The 21,298-nt window shown below is 38.7% G+C and overlaps 1 protein-coding gene and 1 non-coding gene across 2 annotated transcripts; one reads left to right on the top strand and one right to left on the bottom strand.

The window, feature by feature from the left end:
* Nucleotides 1–711: 711 nt before the first annotated feature.
* On the bottom strand, nt 712–818 carry LOC133798982 (small nucleolar RNA R71). The gene has a single exon (XR_009876193.1). It is a non-coding gene; the product is annotated as a small nucleolar RNA R71 (small nucleolar RNA).
* Nucleotides 819–6,320: 5,502 nt separating this feature from the next.
* Nucleotides 6,321–8,069, top strand: LOC133796140 (uncharacterized). Its single transcript, XM_062233622.1, has 3 exons — nt 6,321–6,777; nt 7,033–7,266; nt 7,378–8,069. Exons 1-3 carry the CDS (start codon nt 6,321–6,323, stop codon nt 8,067–8,069), a joined length of 1,383 nt encoding a protein of 460 aa, XP_062089606.1.
* The last annotated feature ends 13,229 nt before the right edge of the window (nt 8,070–21,298 follow it).

The following is a 21,298-nucleotide window of genomic DNA, read 5'->3' as shown; positions in this document are numbered from 1 at the left end:
ATACTTGCGTGTAAATTTTCATAGATCAAGTTTTTGGCGCCGTTGCTGGGGACTTAAATTCCAATATCACAGTTAATTGTTATTTGTTATAATTTGGTAATTTTATTTTATTTTTATTTCTGTTTAACATTTATTTGGATCAAGGTTCTATTGTGTTTCAGGAATTGTCAGTATATGCAGGGCAGTAGAGAAAAGGGGATTATACCAATAGATCTGGAAATTGAAAGAACATGCAGACAGAACTGGAAAACAAAGAGGAGATTGGAGTTTACCATGGCTGACAATTTGGGAAACGGTGCTAATAATGGTCAAGGGGCTGCAGAGGTTCCAAGGGAGCAAGGACCAAGAACATTGAGAGATTATGTACTTCCTACTGTTACAGGAGTGCACTCATGCATCAGACCTCCAACCATTACTGCAAACAATTTTGAGATTAAGCTAACAATCCTTCATATGGTCCAATCAACTGTTCAGTTTGGAGGTATGCCAATGGAGGACCCCAATTTACACATAGCTAATTTTCTGGAGTTATGAGCTACGTTCAAGATGAATGGGGTGAGTGATGATGCTATAAGATTGAGGCTATTCCCATTCTCACTAAGGGATAGGGAAAAGAGTTGGTTGATATCTTTACAGGCTAATTCTATCACTACATGGGAGGAGTTAGCTCAGAAGTTCCTTGCCAAGTTCTTTCCTCCAACGAAGGCTGCAAAACTAAGGGGAGAGATCAATAATTTTTATTAGATGGAAGAAGAGTCATTGTATGATTCTTGGGAGCGATTTAAGGAGTTGTTAAGGAAGTGTCCACACCATGGTATAGAAAAGTGGATGTTGGTGCATAATTTTTACAATGGGTTGAATGGAACAACTAAGACAATTATAGATATTGCGGCGGGAGGTGCTTTTATGAGTAAGAGTGCTGATGAGGCGTATGAGCTATTAGAAAAGATAACGATGAATAATTATCAATGGCCAACTGAAAGGGGACAACCAAAGAAGGTGGCTGGAATGATGGAATTGGATGTTATATCAATGCTTACAGCTCAAGTAGCAGCCTTGACAAAGCAACTACAAAAGACTACACTCCCATCTCAAGCTGTAACGACCCAAATTCTCCATTAAGGCTTAAGGGCCTTGAGTAGTGTACCTGGAGGGCATAATGGGATTTTGTGTGTGACTTTAATGAGTTTAATGCATGATTATGATTTAAATGCACATTATATGACTATTTGATTATTTGAGATGCATGACTATGTGAATTAGTATGCATGTAGACCTGATTATCTTAGAAAGAGCATAATTGTAATTTGGCCATTTTGGGCATGACTGTGTTGATATCTGTGATTTGTGACTCGAGACGATCCTAGAATGAGCGGGTTAGCGGAAAAGTCAAAGCGGGAATCTATACCCGGCTTGGGTTAAGCCTGGGGAGTTTAAATGAGAATTTGGAAAATATATTGAGGTTAATCTTGATGATGAGGAATGTATAATTGGTGATTAATCAGGTATTGGGTAGCGGGCGGGAATTATTAGGAACACTTGAGGAATTAGTGGGAATTTGGGTAATATGACTAAATGTCCCTACATGGGCATAAAGGTTTAGAATTATTAAGGGAGGGCATTTTGTTCTTTAGGCTTGTTAGAGATAAGTAAAAGGGGGCTTTATACTTAGTGGATTTAGTAGAAAAGAGTGAAGGCTGAAAAAGAAAGAAAGAAGGAAGAAAAGGAAAAAAGAGAAAAGCTGAAGGGTTTTTGTTCCAAAGAATCGGTTTGTGGCTCTCCCAACCATTTTCCTTCATTTTTCTTGGAGTTAAGCTCAGTGGAGAGCTAGGGTAGGCTGGGCATCAAGGATCCTAAGCTAGACTTGAGGATTGGCAAGGGATTAGCAAGATCACATCAGAAATTTGAGGTAAGTTCTTGGGGATTTCAGTTTTAGGGCTTGACTGGTTTGAGCTGTGTATTTGAGCTAAATAGATGGGATTTTTGGGGAAATCAGGTCAAGGTTGTAAAGGAGCAAGCTAAGGAGGTTTAGGGTTCAACTCAAGGTCGAATTTCCATCAACGGTATGATTTCAGACCTTATCTTTGTTGTTTGAGTGAATTTCTGGTTTTTGGGTTCATTATGGTAGATCTTGAGTTTTGGGTTGCTTGAGCTTGGGGTATGAGTTCTTGGGATGCTTGGGATGAGTGTGAGGTGTTGATAAGTTTTTTTTTGGGCTTGGGAATGATTTGGACAAGTTTGGGGCTGAAATGGTAGAAGGAAATCGCAAGAAGCGATTTTTGGGTTTGGTCTGGCTGCAACTAGCGCTACAGCGCTAGTCAGGGGGCGCTGTAGCGCTAGCCCCTGTTTCTGGGGGGGTGGTTCTGCTTGTAGCGCTACAGCGCCCTCTTTAGAGCGCTGTAGCGCTGCATTGTTCACAGAAGGGAATTTTTGGGCTTTTGTTAAGGGATTTTGACTGTAACGCCCTACTTCCTTAGAGCCGTTACTAAGTGAGTTTTAAGACAAAACAGTGTGCAATGAGCTCGCTAACCGAAGTTTTTAAACAAAAGTGTGACTAAATAAAAGTTAAGGCTGTAATCTTAGAAAAATGCGTCGTTTCAATAAAACTTCTAGTATTAAACATTTGGGATCCCAAAATAAGGTTTGAAAACTATTTACATCTTGAAATGAGTTTACAGTTGATTGATCATAAAAATCATAGATTATTACAGCCATTTTCGAATAAACCCCCAACCAAAGCAGTCGGGCAGGCCAAACATGTACGCGTCGCTTCACGCTCTCCGTACTCATGGTTGGTCGACTCAGTCTTTGCCCTACCTGCAACACGGAGCACCCGTGAGCCGAAGCCCAGCAAGAAAACTCATGCAGAACATAACATATGCAAATATATATAGTTAATCATATCAGATAGCCCACAGATAAACAAGTCAACCATTAGACTAAGCAAACACGGCCATGCCGCCCCAGAGCCTTACCGAAGCCTGGGGTATCGGTTCTCACCGCGAGGATAACTCATGTATCCCTTGGGTCCCACCCTGAATATAAGCATCCCATGTGCTGTGTGTTACTTTCGGCCCCACGGCCGCCCCGGCCTACGCCGCACTCGGCCCTTGCCGTTCATTTCATCATAATCACACATATAGTACATTCGAAATAATCATTCACACACATCATGATTCATTTAAGGTTAAACATTTGCACACATCACAATCTGGGGCCATGCCCTGCAATCATCTCATCATGCAACATGCAATATAGGGCCATGCCCGGCAATCACACTATGGGCCCACGCCCTATCCTACGGGTGTTATAGTTTTCTTACCTGTATTCCGAGCCTCCTGATGCACTAAAGCCGCGAGCACGGTCCTCCAGCACGAGCCTCTCCAATAACCTAGTCACAACACACAAGAAACATCCCTCAAGACTAATCAAATCATAAAACCGTCTCCCGGGACCAATCCCACACTCTCGGGACTCCCAAATTCCTAAAACAATTCATCGGAAACATCCCCCGAACCCCCGGAGCAAAAGCTGAAAAAAGCAAATTTTGGTGTCCTGAAAATGGCCTAGCGCCGCGGCTCAGCCCTACAGGGCCGCGGCGCTTAACAAGTCAGAGGCCACACCTCCCTTGGAACCAGCCTTGCGCCGCGGCGCCCAAGAACAGGGCCGCGGCGCGCCCTTACGAACCCGAAATTTCTGGGTTTCTCACCTTCAATTCCTTCATCCAAAATACCTCCAAAACAGCCCAAACTCATATCTCAACCTCAAAACTCAATTCCAAACTTCATAGGAACCATTTAACAACTCAGAAACACAATCAAAGAAACCCAAACACACAATCAAATCCCCAAAATCCACATCTTTGATTTTCAACTTCAGAAAATATTAAACCCAAAAATAAACTTAATCAAACTTCAAAATGCTTTAATTCCTCAAACCATAACAAAAGCAAGCCTTAAATTTACTTAGAATCCTTACCTTGAATGAAGAATCCAACCCTATGCATCCTTGATTCATCTCCTAAGTCTCAAATTCAGCTCCTTCACCCCTCTTCTTCTCCTTCTTCTCCTTCTTGCCCTAGGTCTCCTTCTAGCTTTCTTTTTTCTAAATTTTGAATAAAACTATCAAAATGGGTAAGTGCCAAACCGTTCCCCCTATATAACCCAGCTGAAATTTTCCTATTACCCTTGCCAAATGACCACATTACCCCTCCTTGCTCATCCTTTCCTAACTAAACCTCAAGGGCTTACTTGTCATTTCCTATCCATTACAATTCTACCATTTTACCATCAAAACCTGTTACTCTCTATGGTTACTAACAGCTACACAAGTTACCAAATTACCAGTCACCAAAATCTCTCAAGAACTACGTTACAAAATCCTCGAATTACTCCTAGGCTCCTCCCGAGCCGGGTATAAAATCCTGTTGTGACATTGAGTTAACTAGCTCTCTAGGACCGTCTCGGCACGTGCATCACAATAATAACACCACACTCACGTGGCCCAAATCACAGAATACAATTATCACATATCAATACAGCTATGCCCAATCATGGCCAAAATTACAATTATGCCCTTCAAACACAGTCAGGGCCTACATGCATACTAATACACATAGTCATGCATCACAGATAAATAAATAGTCAAATAACATGCTTTAAATCATAACCATGCATTTAACTCATAAAATCACACATAAATCCCAACATGCCCTCCTGGCACACTAATCAAGGCCCTTAAGCCCTATTAGTGATTTTGGGTCGTTACATTGACCTAGGGTTCGGGGCTCGATTCCACCACTTTGTTTTGGGGATCTAGTACTTCCCGGGGGCTCGGGATTGGTCCCGAGGCTAGGTTTTGGACTTGAGGTTTGGTGATGACTTTGACTTATGGATTTTTCTTAGGTAAGCGCTAGGGCTCGAGTAGGATCGTGCTCAAGGAGTCAGGTGATCAAGGCTATCGAATTTAAAGGTAAGAAAATCGTAACACCCGGGATCAGGGCATGGGCCCACAGTGTTATTGCAAGGCATGACCCTAGATTGTTTTACTTGCAAATATATGACCTTGGATGAATTATTATATGTTTGAATGATTATTTCGAAATGTATTATGCGTGCGATTATAATGAAATGAACGGCTAAGGCCGAGAGCGGCAAGGGCCGGGTACGGCCTTCGGGCCGGAAGTAACACTCTGCACATGGGGTGCTTATAGCCAGGGTGGGACCCAATGGATACATGAGTTATCCTTACGGTGAGGACCGAGACCCTAGGCTTTGGTAAGGCCTCTGGGGCGGCATGGCCGTGCTTGATCAGTCTGGTGGTTTTCCTATTTATCAATGGATTATATGTCAGCTATATTCTGTGCATATGTTATATACTGTATGGGTTTTCTTACTGGGCTTCGGCTCACAGGTGCTCTGTGTGGCAGGTAAAAGCAAGGAGTCAGTCAACTGGCCATGAGTATGGAGAGCGTGGGAGCGGCGCGTACATGTTCGGCCTGCCCGACTGCTTTGGTTGGGGGCATTTTGTATATGGCTGTTTTAACTCATTCTTTTGATAGTTAACCTGGTGTAAATCTATTTTTGAGTTGTAAATATTTTGTAAACCTTATTTTTGGGATCCCAGATGTTTGATACTTAATGTTTTCAATGAAACTAAACATTTTCAAAGAGTACAGCCTTAAATTCTGGTTTAGTCACACTTTTGGTTTTAGAAACCACGTAGAGTCAGTCAAAAGCACGATTTCTGTTTTAAACTCACTAAGTAACGACTCTAAGGTAGTAGGGCGTTACACAAGCTATGCAAGTTCAAAACCTATGTGAATTGTGTGGTACAACCCATCCACCCAACTAATGCCCTGCTCTAGATATGAATAACATGCCCATGGAAGAAGTACAAGCTATAGGGAATTACCAGAGACAACCCAATAATCCAAATTCCATGTCCTACAATCCAGGTTGGAAGAACCATCCTAATTTTTCCTGGTCCAATACTCAAAACACTCAACAACCTTACCCTCCACCTCAGCCACAATATCAACCTTCCCAAAATAAACCACCATATCAACAGTAACATTCATACCAACAACCTCCACCTGGATATTATCAACCACAAAATAGACTACCACACCCAATGCCAATGAAACCAGCTGAACCCCAACCTGATGTACTTAACGAATTTATGACTGAAACTAGGGCGTCCATAAGGAGTTTAGAGTTCAAATAGGGCAGTTGACTACTTTAATGTCTAATAGAGCTCAAGGAAATTTGCCAAGCACTACAGAAGTTAATCCTAAAGAACAGTGTCAAGCTATTACTTTGATGAGTGGAATAAGGTATGAAGGGCCAAAGAAGAATCAGTCAGAAGAAGAAGGTCAGAAGGGAAAGACACAAGGCATAGAAGATGAGAAGTCTAATGAAGAAAAGGTTATTGAAGACCTTAGCAAGGAAGAAGAGGTACCACCTGTGAGTGTTGAGCATCATGTTAGAATTCCATATCCACAAAGGCTTCGCAAGCATAATCTGGATAAGCAGTTTGCAAAGTTTTTAGAGGTGTTTAAGAACCTACATATCAATATACCATTCGTAGAAGCATTAGAACAGATGCCCAGCTATGTGAAGTTTATGAAGGAGATTCTGTCTAACAAGAGAAAGATGGGTGATTATGAAACAATAGCGTTAACAGAAGAGTGTAGTGCGATTTTGCAAAGGAAACTTCCTCAAAAGCTACGAGATCCTGGTAGTTTTACTATTCCATGCACAATTGGGGAGTTTGAATGTAAGCATGCATTTTGTGATTTGGGGGCAAGTATTAATTTAATGCCTTTGTTTGTATTTTGTAGACTTGGTTTGGGTGAAGCTAGGCCAACCACAGTAAGATTGTAGCTAGCTGATAGATCTGTGAAGCATCCACGAGGTATTATAGAAGATGTGTTGGTGAAGGTGGATAAGTTTATATTTCCAGCTGATTTTATAGTTCTTGATATGGAGGAGGATGAGAATGTTCCTATTATCTTGGGAAGGCCATTTTTAGCAACTGGGGAAGCATTGATAGATGTGCAAAAGGGAGAGTTAAGGCTAAGAGTACAAGGGGAAGAAGTAGTATTTAATGTGTTTAAGGCTATGACTTATCCTAAAGCAAGTGACAATTGTTTCTCAGTTGATGTGGTAGAAGAAGTAGTAGGGAGAAGAAAATTAAGTGAAGATCCTCTTGAAATAAATCTTACAGTGGATGATGTAGATGGTGAGGATAATGAAGAGGCGTTGAGTTATTTGAAGTGTTTAAAATCATATGAGCAGTAGAAGCATAAAAAGTTTGAAGAATTGGGCGAGGTACCGGAAAGACCATTACCATCGATTTTAAAGCCACCTGTGTTAGAACTGAAGGCTTTACCAAAAAATCTACGCTATGCTTATCTTGGAGAGAAAGAGACTCTTCCGATCATAGTTTCATCATTTCCTTTGGAAGAAGAGGGGGAGATGTTGTTGAGGGTGTTAAGGGCTCATAAAACTTCTATAGGGTGGACTCTTCTTGATATAAGAGGAATAAGCCCATCAACAGTTATGCATAGAATTCTTAAGGAAGATGATGCTGAACTGACTATTGATGCTCAAGGAAGACTTAATCCGACAATGAAAGAGGTGGTGAGGAAAGAGATCTTGATATGGTTAGATGCTGGAGTGATTTACCCTATTTCTGATAGTGCTTGGGTGAGTCCAGTACAAGTAGTACCTAAAAAGGGTGGCATGACCGTAGTGAAGAATGAGAGTAATGAACTGATTCCAACAAGGACTGTGACGGGTTGGAGGATATGTATAGATTACCAAAAGTTGAATAAGGCAACTAGGAAAGATCATTTTCCTTTGCCTTTTATTGATCAAACGTTGGATAGGTTGGTGGGGCATAACTACTATTGTTTTCTAGATGGGCACTCAGGTTATCATCATATTGTAATTGCACCGGAGGATCAAGAGAAGACAACTTTGTACTTTTGCTTTTCGAAGGATGCCATTTGGGCTATGCAATGGACCAGCCACATTTCAACGGTGTATGATGGCAATATTCTCTGACATGGTTGAGAAAGGGATTGCGATTTTTATGGAGGGTTTTTTGGTTTATGGGTCTTCTTTTGACAAGTGTTTGACTAATTTGGAGTTGGTTTTGAGGAGATGTGAAGAGTTGCATTTAGTACTTAATTGGGAGAAGTGTCACTTTATGGTGAATGAAGGAATTGTATTGGGGCACAAGATTTCTAAGAGAGGCATTGAAGTGGATCAGGCCAAGATTTCTACGATAGAGAATTTGCCACCTCTAGTTTCAGTTAAAGGAGTGAGTAGTTTCTTGGGCCATGCAGGATTTTATCGGAGATATATCAAAGATTTCTCCAAGGTCTTGAAGCCGCTGTCCACCTTGCTAATGAATGGGGTTCCGTTTAATTTTGACGAGAAGTGTCACAAAGCTTTTAAGATACTTAAGGAGAAAATGATTTCGACACCTATAGTTGTAGCACCTCAATGGGGCAGTGTTGGGACAAAGAGTTGACAAGGTATTTAGAACGATTTATTATGCAAGTCGTACCTTGAACGATGCTCAAATTAATTACGCAACTACGGAGAAGGAGCTGTTGGCCATAATGTTTGCCTTTGATAAGTTTAGGCTGTACTTGATTGGCAATAAGGTGGTTGTTTACATAGATCATTCCGCGATTTTGTTGTTACAAGAATTTGATGTGGATTTTAAGGATAAGAAGGGCACAGAAAATTTGGTGACTGATCACTTGTCTATATTGGAGGTTGATGAGGATTCTCTTGATAAAGAAGTTCATATTAATGATGCTTTTCCTGATGAGCAATTCTTTGAAGTAAGTGTTTATAAAGATGTTCTATGGTATGCAGACTATGTAAAAATTTTGGCTGCAAAGGTTATACCTCATGAGATGACAAGGCAACAATTGAAGAAATTCTATTTGGAGGTGAAGCACTATTATTGGGAGGAGCCTATTCTGTATAAACATTGTCCTGATCAAGTTATTAGAGGATGTGTGCCCGAAGAGGAGATGTTGTCAATCTTGACTCACTGTCATATGTTGCATTGTGGCGGTCATTTCAGAGGAATAAGGACAACAACGAAAGTTTTGCAAAGTGGGTTTTACTGGCCTACATTATTTAAAGATGCTAATGCTTTTGTCAAAAGTTGTGATCATTGTCAATGGGTCGGGAATATATCAAGAAGAGATCAAATGCCAATGACTGGTATTTTGGAAGTCGAGTTGTTTGATGTTTGGGGAATAGACTTTATGGGACCTTTCCCGTCATCGTATAATAACAAGTACATTTTTCTTGTGGTGGACTATGTTTCTAAATGGGTAGAAGCTGCAACAACTCCTACTTGTGATGGGAAAGAGGTACTTAGATTCCTTCACAAAAATATCTTCACTCGGTTCTGTACCCCCAGAGCAATTATTAGTGATAGGGGAAGTCATTTTTTCAACAAGTCGTTCACTGCTCTTTGTGCTCACTACGGTGTTCATCATTGAAAGGCGTTGTTTTATCATCCAATTGTGAATGGCCAAGCCGAGGTGTCAAATAGGGAGATTAAAGGTATTTTGGAAAAGACTGCAAATACATCAAGTAAAGATTGGTCAAAGAAGCTCGATGATTCACTTTGGGCTTATCGCACTGCATTTAAAACTTCGATTGGTATGTCACCATATCGATTGATGTTTGGTAAGGCATGTCACTTACCGGTGGAACTTGAGCACAGAGCTTAGTGGGCCGTGAAAAAGTTAAACATTGATCTCTTTATGGCGGGACAAAATAGGCTTATGGAGTTAAACGAGCTTGATGAATTTCGATAATGAAGCTTATGAGAATGCGAGGATTTATAAAGAGAAGTCGAAGGCCTTTCATGATAAGCGGATATTGAGGAATGATTTTCAACCAGGAGATAAAGTGCTGCTATTTAATTCAAGACTTAAGCTCTTTCCTGGTAAATTGAAGTCGAGATGGTCAGGACCGTACACAGTAGTTGTTTCCCTTCCTTATGGAGCAATGCAAGTTCATAGTGAAAAGACATGACATTTTAAGGTGAATGGTCAGAGATTGAAGCATTATTTAGAAGGCCTAGTGGAAAAATGCAAGTCCGTGGTGATTTTCGAACCAGTCTGAATTGAATACAAACAAGAGTCCGACTAAAAGACGTTAAAGACAGCACTCTTAGGAGGCATTCCTAAGTTATTTTTATTTCTTTTGTAATTTAAGTTTATGCTATTTGTTTTTATTAGGTTTGGAACAATGTTTAGAGAATTTGTTTTAGTGATCATTTTTAGTTTTAATTAGTAAAATTTTGATGTATTGTATGAAACGTGAAAAACGTGAAAAAAAATGCAAGAGTTTACAAGAAAAATGTTAGAAAATGTTAATTTGTGATGAAGCAGCGCTACAACGCTTGGAAGGAGGCGCTATGGTGCTAGTTACAGAGAAGATTGGTGGATTTTTCAAGCACCAACGCTATGAAGGGGGCGTTATGGCGCTAATCTCAGAATAAAAAAAAAAGGCATTTTGATGGTTAGCAGCGCTACGGCGCTGTATTCGTAGCACTATAACGCTATTTCCAGAGAGAAAATGGGTTTTTGAACCGAACACAGTGCTACAATGCTAAACTAGTAGCGCTATGGCATTCATTCCAGAACCGAAATGCCTAGAAACACCGTAGTAGCGCTACAGCGCTGTGTCTTAGAATTTTTTTTAAAAGGGGTTGGGTTTCGATTTTTTTTCCCAAAACCCTCATTTTTTCTTCTTCTATTTTCGTGTTCTCTCTACCCCAGCACCTTCAACCTTCCATTAAACCTCCATTAAACCTTTCTCCAAGAATTTTGACCTTCATTCTCTCATTTTTTCTTTATTTTCTCTGAACCCTATCACTTTTGGTTTGTTTTATTTCACCAATCCCCATTTCTTCCTCATCTTTTGGAACCCTAAAAATTTAGAGTTTTAATTTCTTGAAGAAGATTTAAATTTTCAAGGGGCTTTACTCAATCAAGCATAAGGGACACCATTTCAAGGGTTAGTAAGTGTTTTCAATCCCTTTTATTCTAAGATTTTTTTTATGCATTTGGGATTGGGTACATTTGTTGCTTGCTTTTGGAAAAGTTTAGTTTTTGTTGCTATTATTTGGAGAACTTGGGTGTTGTGTTTTGTGAAATTGAATTTATAGGGTGGTTGTGAAGAAGGAAAGTAGTTAATTTCAGGGGAGGTGCTGTCAAAATTTTTCTGGGTTGGTGTTATTGAGAGTGTAGATAATGGCTCCTAAAAGTAGAGCGGGATGGAATAAGGATAAGGGGAAAGGCCAAGCTTCTGCTTCCCAACAAAGGGATGATAACTCGGAGCAAGAGTATGATGAAACTAGGTTTATAAATTTTCAGGCTCAAGAGTGTTATGAAAAGTTTGTTAGAAAAACATTGATTCCTGAACGTGAGGTGGAATATCAATCTGACCCTTTTGATCATTAGATTTTTGAATTAGTTAGAGCTAATCTCGCGGCTCGGAAGTGGGGCAATTTTGTGACAAAATTGGCGCAGGCAAATGTATCATTAGTGTATGAGTTCTATGCCAATTTACGAAATAAACACCATGATAAAGTTTTTGTTAGAGGTAAACGAGTCCCTTTTACGGTCGAAGCCATTAATAAGGTTTTCAACGTCTCACATATAAAAGAGCAAGAAGAGGAATATACAAGATTTTCGAAGGGCTATATCGATTATAATGCTGTGGCTGAAAAATTATGTTTTGAAGGTGCTCTTTGGAATTTATCTGGCACTTTACCTAAAAGTATAGCGTCCTGTCAACTGAATATTGAGGCTAGATTTTGGGCTTTCTTTGTTTGTGCTCGGTTTATGCCAGTAAGTCATTTGTCTGGCTTGACTAAAAATCGAGTACTATTGATGTCTACGCTCATGACAGGAATGACTATTAATGCGGGTTCATGGATTAAGGAAAACATTGAGTTTATTGAAAAGGGCCATACCACTGGAGGTTTGTGTTAGGAGTGTGTCCTAAAAGCATGTAAAGACATTTGTTTTTTCTGTGAATAAATAAATACAATGGTTTATTATTATTGTCATATTTAGATTGTTAAATTATTGTTTGAATAATTTTGTAAATATCATAAAAATTCCATATTCATTATTGAGGGTGTGATCTTGTATTAGTACGAGAGAATTAAGATCACATGAATGAATAAAAATAGTCAACAACAACAAATTAAAGTTATGGTATTCTTTAATTGGAGTTGTAAGTACGGTTTACTGAGTATCATGATGATACAAATAATCTAGATTCGGATTATTGATGTGGTAAGATATCTCGGTAAAGGTGCTTTATATAATATGATTATATATGACAAGGACCGATGTGAATTAAAGTCTTTATCCAAAAACCATTTAACAATAAAGACTTGTAATTCATATCATAACTGATGATCATTTATAGATCAACTTGAATCCTGAGTGTGCATGAACTCCTGTTCATGTTTATTAAATCTTTTGATTCATTCGTTAAGGTCTCTTCAAAGAATGAGGCTAATGACTTTTGTTTTGGAGATTTAATATCATGGATGGCTGGGAACATGTATCAACAATATGGAATCTAATCTTTCCTAACGGATCGTATATTAGTTCCCTTAAGGGTTAATTCTGGAACTGAATGATTTTGAGCTCAAATCTATAATTAGATTATAGATTAATTATTCACTAGTGAATTAATGGTACTTAAGGAATAAGAAGTAAATTAGAAAGGTTAAATGGTAATTCTTCCATTCTAATTTATGAACTAATTAATTAGAGGGTTGAACTATTGCAAGATGGTTATATCTATGGACGACTTAAGAAAAAGATTTCTGTAAAAGTATATCTATAACATAAAGAGTGCAATTCTGAATTTATAGTGGAGTAATATCAGAATTAATAAATTAACTATTATAGTTAAAGAGTTTAATTATTTAGTTTCAATTTATTGGAGCTTAATGTTATAGGTCCATGGTCCCCGAAATGGCTCAAATAATCACTGTCAAAAGCAAATACAAAAATGGGCAAAAATGGGCAAAAAGGACTTATGTGATAAGTAAAATATTTTTCTATGTATCAAACATAATTATTGATTAATTATGTGTAATTAATTAATTAAGAATTAATTAATTATTTGATTTAACAAAAATATAATTAATTTTGAATTAATTTATTTTTTGGGATTTTTTGGTATTTAAATAATAATAAAATTGGGAAAAATCACATGCCTGCACATGCATGTGGTACACGTGTGGCACAGTGCACATGCACTGTGCTACACGCATAAGAGAAAGACTTGGTCTCTTGATTCCACAATTTTAGTTATTTAAATATTAAATAAATAATGAGATATTTTGATTTGATTTAAATATTATTATTTAAACAAAAATCTGATAACTGATCAGTTATTTTGAATTTGTTTAAAATAACAAATATTTTAATATATTGGATATTATTAAATATTGGATATCAGTTTTCACAGAACGTAAGTTTTCAGGGATAGAAAAAATATCTAGGATTCTCTCAGAGAAAAAGGTCAGTGACAAAAACAAAGGTCATTGTTCTTCACAAAACCTAGGTCCAAAATTTATCAGATCTCATGTGTTGAGAATATCTGATAAATAGTTATTGCCTATTATTTGTATAGCGAGCCCACACTCGTTCTTTGGGTGACTAAGAACATTTTGGAAGATCTTGGTGTGAGATCTCAAGGATTCAGCCATACGAAAAGATAGCAGCAAGGAAGGACCTGAGGTAATGTTTCTATTCTTGTCCTTGATTCAATATATATATGAGTGTGAAGAAGTAGATCTAGAAATCTTATGGGATTAATCTGACAATTTGATTGTTGTTCCGCTGCGCATAATCTCTGATTTGATCAATAAAAACCAACAGTTTGGGCCATGAATCTGTCATCACAATGTTATGTTATAAGGCTGGAGTTCCAGAGTTTGTTGCTAATATTTCTCAGTCGTTGCAGCAACCTTTGTCGGTTACTTTGATGAAGGATTATCCTGAGCCTGCTCTATATGTGCCACAGATGAGAAAAAAGGGTAAACGCCGTGTGGAAACGAAGGTGGAAGAAGAGGCTGATCCGGTGATGCAGGGAGGTAGTAGTGACCAGAGCATGAAGAATGTTAGTGATAAGTTGGATTATCTTATCCAACAAAATCAATATATTGTTCAGCAGCAGCACATGATGAATCAATACATGGGCCAACGGTACGAATATGAGGTGAACCATGTGGCTCACTTAAACAACCTGGTGAGTAGGTGGTCTTTAAATGAATCAGATCAAACTTATTTTGCTCCACCACCACCGTATCCACCGTATTCTCCGTTTTACTCTCCGCCTCCGCCTCCGTCATTTGCTAGATTTTCCGAACCACAGCCTCTGCCGTCTCACCCTTTCGAGGGACCTTCATCCCAGCCGCCACCACCGCCATACTGATGTGGATGGTCAGGTAAATCTCTGTTCTCATTCTTTCTGTACGTTAACATTAGGGACAATGTTCGGTTTTAAGTTTAGGGGAGAGATTTATTTCTGATGTTTTTTTTGATGCGTTTGCGTTTTACGGTTTGTTTGTTTTTATTTTTGTTAGTTGTTTGTTTTGAGTCTTGTTTTAGAGTATAAATTAAGTTGATAATAATTGCCATCTTAATATGATTGACTGTTATGTAGTATAATCCAAAGGAAAAGTTGATGTTCTTATAAAAAAATATGTGTGCTTGGTTATATTACTTTGTTTTTTTTTTTCACTGTGAATTGTTGGCATTAGAGATCTATTGCTCATAAATTGCAAATGTTATAATTGAGTTATCTTATGCACGTCGAATTTGGATTGTGGATTGAAAAGATTGAAAAAATTATAGAACCTGTTTGCTTACTATTTGAGATGAAATTTGAAACAATGCACATTTAGGAAAAAGATATAGGCAATTTTTAGACTGGTTGTGCCTTTCAAGCTAACCCTATTAAATTTTATCCTTAGTTAACCCTTTTGAGCCTTATAACCATTTTCTTGATTAACACATTCTTTTGAGCCTAACTGTGAAATGAAATACCATCTACTCTTTTTGACCCATACCATGAGCATGAAAAATTATTATATGAGGGGAGTGAATGTGTGAAGGGATGTTTGTATTATGTGTTATTCAGAAAATTAATTGTGATTGAGAAAAAAATTAAAGAAAGAAAAGGAAAAGAAAGTGAAAAATGATTATGCTCCCAAACAATTATCTATTGACAAATCAAAGTTTGGGGGAGTGTATTGAAAAAAAAAATTCTCAATCATTGCATAGAAAAAGTGGTAATAAGGGATGAGAGGTGTGAAATTTCAGGGAAAGGTTTTTAGTTGGATTGCTTGTGGTATGATTAAGCCTAAAAATGTCTTTTTATCTACCTATACCTCAGCCTTCTATTACAACCTTTGTAAAGTCCTATTGATTCTTATTTGTGCATTTGTTTATATTAATGGAGAATAGTAAGTAGTGCAGGCATATGGAATAACTTGTTTATGTGGTTAGTTGGTGAGAATTTGATGTGCATAAAGTGGTTCAATTATTTTATTTGCGAGTTATGAGTAAATGAGCTTTGGTGTTGATATATTGTAGTGAAAGGGTGAAGTAATTTTGATTGAAATTCTAGATTAATGTTTTAAATAGCATGATTGTTTTTCCTGAGAATTATATATGCATAGCAGTCTTGAATGTTGGAATTAGTTAGTTATGTCAACTTGGTTTGTTTAGGTTTGAGTCTAGTTAGATTCTTTACTCGAGGGCGAGTAAAGATTTAGTTTGGGGGAGTTTGATAAACGAATTTTAGGCTCGTTTATGGTCTAGCTTTTAGGTTGGTTTTCGTTAGTTTAGGATTATTTTATTGCAGAATTATGCTTGTTTGTTCATGTTTTAGGTTTTCCATGCTAAGTTGGTGAAAAGAGTGAAATGAAGTGAAAGTGGAAGAAAATATTGTGTTTTTTGGGGTCAATATGTACGAGTTATGTTACTGTCAATAGCGCTACAACGCTATCAAAGTAGCGCCACAGCGCTAGGGAGGAGATGATGAAGTCTGATTGAATCTGTAAGTAGTGCCCCAACGCTACAAAGCCAGCGCTACATCAAGGGTGCTACAGTGCCAGTGAAATAATTTTTAGGGTATTTTGGCTCTGACTATAGCGCTACAGTGCTCAGTACATAGCGCCACAACGCTGTAAACACGTTTTTCAAAATTTTAGCCACTTTTCGAAGGACAAAATGGTCTTTTAACTTGGGAGCATTGGAGGGCTATTTAAGGAACATTATTCTGCGATTTTGAGAGGCAGTTCTGATTTAGTAAAACCCTAGATCTAGAAAAGACTACTGCTTTAGATTGTTTTTCTGATTTTAACTTTCTGGATTTTTTTCATCTGAATTCCTTAGATTATTTTCTATGAGTAATTATTTGAATGTTATTTCCATCATGTTATCTATGAACTAATTTCATTTATCTAGGGATTAATGTAGTCACTGGGATTTCTATTTAATTTATTATGATATTCTATTGATACTTCTTCTTTATTCTAATCTATATGATGTTTGTTTAATGTTGGTAAATATTTGATAACTATTTACTTGATTTAATGGTTTTGATTCAAAATTTGAAAGATGAGAATTGAATATGCTATCATTATATAGACATAGGTTGCATATTGGACGAAAGTACCTGTATGACTTGTGTAGTAAATAGGTTTCTTTGCTTAATGCCTTCTATATGTCAAGTTTATCATAGAAATGTAGAAAACCTGCATATAGACTGGGATCTTATATCTTGAAAAAGAATAGGAATCAATTATATTAACCTGCTATTAGAATAGGAAAAAGAGATTTAGAATTGATTAGCAAAATTAATAGAATGAAAAGTTGATGAAATTAATTCCTAGACTTTTTATTATTGATTAGTTGATTCATTGTTTTGTTTTCAGTTATTTAAATTCTGTTCGTAGTTTAGTGTAACGACCCAAAATTACTAATAAGGCTTTAGTGCCTTAATTAGTGTGCCGGGAGGGCATAATTGGAAGATATGTTAATTAATGGTGAAAATGCATGATTATTTGATATGCATGATCCTATGATTATATGGATATGTGAAATGCATGTTTATGAGTACTAGATAAGCATGTTGTTTAGCTTGTAAGGGCATAATTGTAATTTTGGCCCGTTAGGGCATAAATGTGATAAACTGTTGAGACCACATTATTATGTGGATATATTTATATATTGGCAGTATTCGGCACGAGGCGATCCTAGGGAGCAAGTAGCGGGAAAGTCACAATGAGACCCAATACCCGACTCGGGGCGAGTCAAGTGATATTTTGGGTAATAGATATTTATCTGGGTTATTGAGTTATGAAAATAAATAATTGGAGATATATTTGAGGTTAGGAAGCTTAGGAGGGAATACTGGGGGATTTTATCATTTTGCCCTCAGGGACGTTTTTGGTACCCCGAGCTTTGGGATTGACTTAATTAACTAAGAGTGGATAAAACAAACTAAGGAAAACAGTAGAACTTGAGTAAACTGACTCTTTTCACTCTCTCTCTCACTTCAGCTCCCTCTAGACTTTCCATTTCTCAAGCTTACTCTGAGATCAAGGATTAATTATTGAGCTGGAGGGGGATATCTCAGTGGTAATATGGAGGTTCAAAAGAGAATTTAGGTAAGAATTTAATTGTGGTTTAGCTGACTAAATTTTGTAGTCTTTGTTGGGTTCTAAGGATTTTTTTGGGTCTTGATATTGAAGATCAATTTGAGGCTAAGGATTTGGGGTTAGCTCAATGATAGCTAAAGGAATCAACCAGGAGTTGAGGTAAGTTTCAAATTATATTCTTGGTCATTAAATTCTATGTTTTCTTTGACTGGTTTGAGTGTTCTTGAGCTTGTGGGTTCAAAGATTGAAATGTTGTTTTGATGAGTTTCTAAACTAGATTTCTGCTGGCTTTTGCTGCTCGAAGCATGTTAGAGAGTTGTGATAATTGAATTGTGTCATTGGGATGGTTTAGGGTGGATTTGGGTGAGGTTTGAATGTTAAAAATGGTGGTTTTTTGGGTTTGAGGAGCTGGGATGTGGCTCTGTTCTAGAGTGTCGCGGTCCTACAGAGCAAGGAAGAGCCAGGAAGGCTCTAAGGTAAGGGAGCGCCGCAGTGCCACAGGGGCAGGGCCGTGGCGCGTGTCTGTGTTCAGGGAGGCCTAGCCTCTGTTTCAGGGGGGCGGGCCGCGACATGGGTCTTAAGGGCCGTGGCCCTTAAGGGAACTTTTGGCCTTTTGGAGGTTTTAAGTGCGGGAACCTAGTCTAGGATGCTTGAGATCGATTCTACCACCGTGTTTGGTGGTATTCGATGTCCCAGAAGCTAGAACTTTAATCGGAAACCTTTTTACAATTATTGATGGAATCCTTTATCATGGTTGTGACTAGGTGTATGCTTGGGGACAGGATCGTGCTCGGGGGTCGTCTTTCTTAATCAAAGCACTTGGAATTAAAGGTAAGAAAATTGCACCATTTATGTGGATAGGATGGGACTTAGTGTTCCCTATATTTGTATGCACTGTTATATGATTGTGATAAACCATGTGAATATGTTGGGACTAAGTGCTCCCTATAACTGTATGAATGTAACCGGTGGTATTATGCCATGGGGACATGTGATGAACAGCCTAAGAGTGCCGGAATCAACACTTGTGCATAGGGCGCGACTCAGCCACTGGTAGCTGAGGACAGCTTAATAGTCACTGAGCTTAGTTTAAGCGGGCCGGAGTCAGTGGGGTGAACACTGGGCTTGGCCTAAGCGAGCCAAAGACAGTGGAGTAAATAGAGGGTGCGGACCTACGGGCGTCGACCCAAGTTGTTGCTTGACATGTATTCTATTGTTAAATTGATGTATATGATATGCTGAATATCTAGAAACTAGATCATTGGTTATTGACTGATGTCCTGGATTGAACGAATGCTATGGCATGCTGGGTAATTGATTAATGTCTTGTAAATCATTTGTTTATGCTCTGTGAACTACTTGGTTATTGATATTAAATGTGCTATGATATTACGTTTTCTTGCTGGGCCTCGACTCACGGGTGCAGGTAAAGGCAAGGGTAAGGTGATTCGACCATGGGTTGGAGAGCTTTGGGGGCGAGGTGTAAACTATTAGCTGCTCGGCCGCCATGGTCGAGGGTTTGTGCAGGGACAGAGACCTAAAATATGTATTTTTCCATTAGAGTGCTTGAATGTTTATAACATTTGGAAACCCTGTAAATGTATCATTTAAACCCTGATTTGGGATCCCATGTACCAAACATTTATAGATAGAACGCATACTTAAGGATCCCAAGAGATTCAGAGACACTTTATATGCTCATTAATGAACAGGCTGTATCATATATCTATCATTTATTATCTGAGATAGCAGGAGTATATTTATTCTGTTATCAAATCATATCCCAATGTAAATGAGAATAATCTGTATTAATTATATACCTTATTTATTTACGCGGTTACCCAAACCTGTCCATGGAATTTCCCTATAAATACTAGGAATGTTGGACAGGAAAGGGAGAGCCATTTTTTTGGTATTACCAAAACTCTGTAGAAATAGAGAGAGAAAAGTAATAATATTGACTCGTGGACTAGGTGGATTTTAACCACTGAACCACGCAAAGGTTGTGTGTTTTCGAGAGAGTGTTTTCTACTTCATCATGGTTTATAATCTAGCACTAATCTACCAGTTTAATTTCTTAATACACTATTGGCGAAAAACCACGTCAATAGTGTGGTGCTTTCATTGAGAGTAAATTAGTGCTTCCCAAGTTCTAGTCGACTTTCATCATGGTGTTCACTCGATCAATGCATGATAATGAGACGGAACAGTCTAGTGGGTAGGAGGCCCATCATACCGCTGTTCCCAGTGAAAGGGGCCAGGATGTTTAGCAACGTTTGGGAAAACAACCAGTGGGTCAGGATGACACTGTGAGTTCAGCATCACTACCGCTAGATCCTAATCCAGAATACTTGACTGCCATTGAGATGGAAAACACCCAGTTAAGGAGCCATCTCGCTAGGGAAACCAAGCAGATTGAGGAGGTCTTGGCTTGGTTACCCCCTCTTGCTACCAACATTAATGTTGGAAAGAGGCAAAGTGGGTCTCATAAGTCCCACAGGAATAACTGGTCTAAATCGAGTCATTCTGTCAGAACTGCCACTCCGAGTTCTGCGCCTTCATGGTGAAACCACCAGAATGCTCAGCCCACTGATCATCATAGGGGTCATCATCAGCATGTTAGTCGGTCGGTCAAGACTGCGACCCCAAGCTCCATGCCTTCTTCACAGATTCCCAAAAATGCACATAACAACCCGCGGGGAGGGGCTGGGACAAGCTCACAAAGGCAAAATGCTCCCTCTGTACCACGGTCAGAGCCCCAGGTACAGAGAACTTGGGATGTTGGAATAGAACCAAGGCGGGTAATTTAGTCCGTCTAGATGGAACGAGGATAGCCTCGCTAATAAGGCATCCTCCGTCACCTGTAAGACATCCAACACCACCTCATCCTCAACGAGATGTTTAAGCTCATGGGAACAGTAGGAGAAATCCTCCCCCATGCGTAAATATTTACACCCCACGAATGCATGGTGAGAATCCAGGTCCTCGATTTCAATCGCGAGCTGTAAGTTTTGCAAATGGAAGTTATTGGATGGAGAGTTAGTGTGAAGGCAGGTCTGAGAGCGACCTAAGAAATCACTTGAGTTCAGCACAAAGTCCTTGATATTATCCACAGCCTAACCTGCACGATCATTTGAACTCACAGAGAAGGTATCCAGCCCGGGATGGGGATGTTAGCTATACTCGACATGAGGGAGGTCCGTCCATTGTATGCGGCAATGGGAATGTCCCACATAACCAACCTCGAACTTGGAGCGACAACAACCCGTCGAACATGTATAATAGGATGGGAGCTGTTGAGCAGCCCCCAGCTAAATTAGGGACTAGGGACCAAACCCTTGAAAGCCTGGCTCTAATGGAAGAGCAAATGAAAAGACTTTTATCTGGAAAGGAAAAGGATGATTGTGACTCAGATGAGGAGCTCGAACCTTTTGCTCCAAACATTGCAACGACAACATATCCTATTGGCTTTAGGATGCTGCACATGCTGACGTTTGACGGAGACGGAGATCCTTTTGATCACTTCGGAATTTTTAACACCATGATGATG

This window comes from Humulus lupulus, chromosome 8 (assembly GCF_963169125.1).
Source record: "Humulus lupulus chromosome 8, drHumLupu1.1, whole genome shotgun sequence".
Classification (NCBI taxonomy): Eukaryota; Viridiplantae; Streptophyta; class Magnoliopsida; order Rosales; family Cannabaceae; genus Humulus; species Humulus lupulus.
The sequence above is the reverse complement of the archived record's forward strand: the minus strand, read 5'-3'. Positions and strand labels throughout refer to the sequence as shown.